Source organism: Periplaneta americana, chromosome 4, assembly GCF_040183065.1.
Source record: "Periplaneta americana isolate PAMFEO1 chromosome 4, P.americana_PAMFEO1_priV1, whole genome shotgun sequence".
NCBI classification, from domain to species: domain Eukaryota; kingdom Metazoa; phylum Arthropoda; class Insecta; order Blattodea; family Blattidae; genus Periplaneta; species Periplaneta americana.
Window position 1 is genome coordinate 174,288,772 of NC_091120.1, and position 6,000 is coordinate 174,294,771.

Sequence of the window (6,000 nt, forward strand, 5' to 3'; positions counted from 1 at the left end):
TGTATTTAACAAAAAACTATAATATTATATTGGTGGAAAGTTCATAGTTTCTTCAGAAAAAAAAATGTTCCCCTCCCCAAAATATTTCACAACCTCTTATTCGGTAACTATTTGGGGTAGAATCGTGATTTTTGTCCATATCGATAGGAAATCTAATAAAGAATAATTGATCCCTCTCACATATTTCAATTGCGTGGACGGTTTTCGTGTAAATTTAATTTAAAAAGCCACTAATTTCAAGCCGCTGCACGATGCCAGCAAGTGGCAATGTCGAGGCAGAGAGCAGCTCACCTACCGAGACACACATAGTTCGTCGACCTCTTACATCTGTATCATGAGTAGAGTGTGTTAGCGACGATGTTGCCGGACTGCTGAAAGTTCAAACTTAATTTTCTAATTAACCGTGCATTTAATCACAAAACGTAATATAGGTTTTTTATTCATTTATGTGTACCCTAACGTCCCTTTCAATATGAAAGATTATTTCACTTCCACTCTGTATATTCCAGCCATACCCTGAAAATCTAATTAAAATTGTTGCAATAGCAAAAAAAATGTTCAGAAACACCATAACGTCTTCTATAGTCCATGACAAGGGACGCTTTCAAATTTTTTATATTTTTCCCAAAGCAATCCAAGCTAAGGATTCATCGCCTTTTATATTAATCTCTCTCGTTCGGGTTTCAAATTCCGAACCTCGAGCCCAACGGATAGCTTTGTGATTGCTGGGTCACCGAGGGTAACAAACAAGTAGGATAAACACAAAAACGCAAGTACAAGCACATAATATCTATAAGGGCCTAAATCTTCCCTTCTCTGCCGCAGTAGCTAGAAACAATTTCCACCGGAGAACTGCTTTAGAGGTGGTTGCAAGAAATTTTTTTTTAACCAATGGCGGGTACTCGACTGACGTCATTCACCCATATGAAGCCAGTTATGTAGACCAATTTACCGACAGCGCCATAGGAGGCTGGTCTACACTACACCTGCGTTGAGGTGATTATGGAGATTTGTTGGGATGCCACAGGGGAACCGGAGATTACCGGAGAAAATCTCTGTGTTATCTGGACCACGGTCTTGCCCAACACAAGTTATAAATCGGCGGTACACCAGGAATCGAACCCAGGTTCACAGGATTAAAAGTCTAGCGCTCTAGCCTCGAGATCATCGTGGCGGCTGCAAGAAAATGTCTGAGAATGAAATAGAGTATCAATGACAACGGAAGGGAAAATGGAAGGAGAAACAATTAAATGGTACGCGATCACACGTCTTGCAAGGATATTCTGGACTGAAAGGTAGTGGCTGTGAGAGCTCCAAGCCTGTTGGCCACTTGTCTCAAGACGCAACATCCCTTGTAGCACAATATGTTGTGCAAATCTGCTAGTTTGCCTTCGCCGTACACGGTAGAACGATTTGGGCAAACTTCAGTTCAGTTTGTTATATCCTGTCCTCAGAAGCAGCTTCTTAACAATATAAACGGAAAGGTCTTCAAAACGATAGAAGAGGAAAGGTCCGGATGAAAGACTGGTTTAAAAAGGGTTCTAATAATCGCAGTTGTCAAAATCTAATAGCCGAGCTTGAACTAAGTTCATCTATGGCCTACAAACATTATTGAAGGATTAATTCTACCGCGTTTGTTGAGCTACTGGAAATATTTGTACCTGTGTGACTTGAGGCTTTCCCGGCATTTGATGTAGAAAATCTCTTCTCGGGTTGTCAGCCAGGTGAGTTGGAGATTTGCTTCCAAGCTTTCGATGGCTAGCTCTGCCATCTTCTTCAGGGAATGAAGTGAAGAAGATGGCAGAGCTTCGAAAGCTTGGAAGCCAAATCTCCAACTCACCTGGCTGAGAACCGGAGAAGAGTTTTTCTTTAATTGCACCTATTATTAAAAAAATATAGCCTATAATATATGAGGAAAACGATATAGTCCAGAGATCATTTGCCTCTTTGCGGTATCTTGTTTGTGGGCACTGAACCAAAGCTGATGAAATAATAACATACACGTTTCCAACTGTTCCGCAATTGTACATGTTGCGCAAATAATTTATAGCACATTCAATTGAAACGTTCTGTAACAATTCAATCCGCATCACACAGTCGACGTGTTTGAACAACGGCATTTGTTGTGAAAAATGTTTGAATGTGTATGGGGTCCTTCACTTCGATTTTCAGCGTTCTGTTTTAAGGTAGATAAGATAATTTTGAAGAGGAAAATCCAAAAATGGATAATATAATAGCTACCGCATAAGGAATAAAGAATTCAGTGCCCGCATTTTGTCATTTGGGACATCCAGAGTCGTAGAAATTTGCTTCTCGTTGTTTGAATATTGGAATCTATCTCCAGTTGCTTTAAGACGTTGCAGTGCGTCTGAAAAACTTCACAGGGATACTAAAATAAGAGACATTGATGGAGTCAACTTACCAATAAGAATAATGGCCGGCATGTAGTATAGGTGGAAGAAGTCGAGGAGACCTAGAAGTGGGAAGCATTCATCCGGCACGACGTCCGGCCCCGTCGTTTCGTAATCGGGCCTAATGTCCGGCCAAGTGCTGTTCCATAGTGACATGTTGTGGGTCCTAAGACCTCTGATGAAGATCGCATCGTAATGGTGGGTGGAGTTCTCCATCGATGGAACCCGGCCTTTGCTCAGTTGGTGGATGATGAATTCCCGGAGGTCTCTCCATCTCCAGGGCTCCACCTCGTGATCAATTGTTGTTGGCATTTCGTCTACGTTCACTTAATCTTTCACTGGTCCATTTCCACTATCAGTTATTTGCACAAAGGTTTTGAAAGTGTATATTTTTACGTGGAAACGACTTACGACTTATTACTCGAAGACAGACGATGTTATCTTTTCACTTCTTGTTTAAATTCTGTTTTAAAACAACTGCCAGCCTGGTAGCTTGTTACTGTACACTTAACGAATACACACTGACTCAATATTATCAAAGCGTTCTACTGAATTAAATCTAAATTTATATGCATATTTCCTGCTGGATGTATAGCTAAATATTTATCTAGCGTGGAGTCATAAATTCTCAGTCTTAAGTGTTTGCTTTGAAAACTATTTATAAGTAATGATCGGCGGGTCCTTGCCAATCGTCTTTGAACTTAAAAAATCTTCACCAGAGTTAAACAACAGATGACTGAATTCGCACCGGAAGTTTATGAGGAGTCGGCTTTCGCGTCTGTTTGTGAAGTCGACACATTCGGATGCAGTCGCTCGCCTGGAACAATGCGTAGGTCACAAAGATTCACTAAGGAGCCGTCACGGGCGGTGAAGACGACTGCTGGACGGGCGGGTGTCGTGGGAACTAGTGCCGGAGTTTTGATTTCGCCGAGCGCTTGTAGTGTGGCGATGCGGCCGAAGCGACGGCAAGGGGGGAGGCCCGACGTGCGCCTGTGCGTGATGTATTCAACACGCTCCGACCCCCGCCCGAGTCCTGGAATATTTCAGCCTACCGACGTCTGAGCTTGTTTGTTCATGTTTTCTTGTCGGACTAATAAATTGTTGACATCTAGTGTAAGCTGTGTTGAAATATATAGATATATTAATTTGTTCCACAGAATTTATCTGTAATATTGGCACTTAATATTTTAGGAGAAAAATTCGCTCCGGCGCCGTGGATCGAAACCGGGTCCTTGATTCTACGTACCAAGCGCTCTGACCACTGAGCTACGCCGAATTCAATCCACAGCACCGGATCGAATTACTACTACTACTACTCCTACTGCTGCTGCTACTCCTACTGCTGCTGCTACTCCTACTAATACTACTACTACTGCTGCTGCTACTGCTACTACTGCTGCTGCTGCTACTGTTACTCCTGCTACTACTACTACTGCTGCTGCTGCTGCTCCTACTGCTATTACTACTACTACTGCTACTCCTGCTACTACTACTACTGCTACTACTCCTACTACTACTGCTTCTGCTACTCATACTGCTGCTACTACTACTACTACTACTACTACTACTGCTGCTGCCCCTACTGCTACTACTACTACTGCTGCTACTCCTACTGCTACTCCTGCTACTACTACTACTGCTGCTGCTACTCCTACTGCTGCTACTAACTACTGCTACTACTATTACTGCTACTACTACTACTGCTGCTGCTGCCCCTACTGCTACTACTACTACTACTACTACTGCTACTGCTACTACTGCTGCTGCTACTCCTACTACTGTTACTACTACTACTACTGCTGCTGCTACTACTACTACTGCTGCCCCTACTACTACTACTACTACTACTGCTGCCCCTACTGCTACTACTACTACTACTGCTGCCCCTACTACTACTACTACTACTACTACTGCTGCCCCTACTACTACTACTGCTGCCCCTACTGCTACTACTACTACTGCTGCTACTGCTAGTGCTGCTGCTACTGATACTACTGGTGCTACTACTGCTACTGCTACTCCTAATGCTGCTACTGCTACTCCTACTGCTACTACTACCTACTCCTACTGCTACTCCTACTACTGCTGCTGTTACTGCTACTTCTACTGCTACTACTACTGCTACTACTGCTGCTGCAACTGCTACTCCTACTGCTACTACTACTGCTACTGCTACTCCTACTACTGCTACTGCTACTCCTACTGCTACTAATACTATTGCTACTGCTACTCCTACTGCTGCTGCTACTACTACTACTGCTGCTGCTGCTGCTGCTGCTGCTTGTATCTCCTGGTTCACATGTTATTTGATTAAGCTTTTTCTTCTCTAAACTGACTGTATAGGCCTATACTTCGTTAGTGACTATGGAATAATAAAGTTCTTCTCTTGGAGTCTCCTTATATTTTACCAATGGTGAGAATAAATACTTCACAACATGATCGCCTGAGGATGCAACAGAGGTTAAACTCCTTGGGGAAGATGGAATTTTAAGTTGTAATAGATTTATGAAGCTGGTTAATGAAGTATTCAGACGCAGGGACACGCCAGCAATTAGAGTATATAATAACCTTGAAGGGTGGTCTTGCGCCATGCTGGTTATATGAGGACAGAAATCAGATGCTTGAAACTGTGAAGTGTGCTGCTCTTGATGACGGTGGTTATAATGACGATGATGCTCACCAATGCAAGAAAATTCCCATTTACGATGAAGACTCCTTGAACAAACGGAAATATGACGGCAGAATTACGGTCAGTGAAATGAAGATTTAAAGAGAGATTCTTGCTTGAGACTTAACCCCTGATGAGATATATTACTTAAGTAATGGTTGTCTCGATTCTATTCTAGACGGACGCATGGTGGGACCTCCGTGTTAGATTATACAAGAGTAAACAAAAAAGGAATATGAATGTTTTCCAAGAATTGAAGTAGCATCTGTTTCAATCACAAATGACTGTAGAAGTACTTTTAGATCTAATGGCGGGTTGTAGTAAGTTTAAGTGGTCATTGACCTAAGTAACCGATTGCCTTGCCAGAGGTATGGCTAATAGTAATAAATGTCAAATTTATAAATGTAACTTTTTATTTAGGTACGACTTTTAAACGTAGGCCTAATACCAAATTGATTTTGTCGGAACATAACTAAATGTAATAATATTGTAAATATTTTCGACGAATGCAACAGCATGAATCACTGGACTATTGCCAATGGACTCAGAATGTTTAGGAAGTAATTAGTCTAAACACTGATGCTCAGATGAACGCGAAAAATTATTATTATTTTTTTTTTTTTTTGTAGTTAGAGAGAGATATGTACAGTAGTGGCAAAAAAAACCGGACCGATCCTTGTAGCTGGTTTCAGTCACAGAATCAAATTTTGCTAGTCACAAAACACATCCATCTTGTATAATTAATTGTAACAATTAAATTTATTGCATTTTTTCGATTCTTACCGTCTTTTGTTTTCTTCAGTGCCTCAAACTTACAGACGAAAAAACTTTGAGAGTTTATTTTCGTCTGGCATCAATATTACATTTCTACCTCTATTCAGCAAAGATAACTGCGTATTTTTACATTAAATAGCAGTACAT

The 6,000-nt window shown here is 41.4% G+C and overlaps 1 protein-coding gene across 1 annotated transcript in view; it reads right to left on the reverse strand.

Annotated features, from left to right (window-relative positions):
- The window catches only part of LOC138698451 (thyrotropin-releasing hormone receptor-like), a 367,427-nt gene extending 364,095 nt beyond the window's left edge, over positions 1-3,332 (reverse strand). Inside the window, exon 1 of the mRNA XM_069824387.1 lies at positions 2,423-3,332. Within this exon, the coding sequence (XP_069680488.1) occupies positions 2,423-2,723 (301 nt within the window). The 5' untranslated portion in view covers positions 2,724-3,332. The remainder of the gene's footprint in view (positions 1-2,422) is intronic.
- Between the last annotated feature and the right edge of the window lie 2,668 nt (positions 3,333-6,000).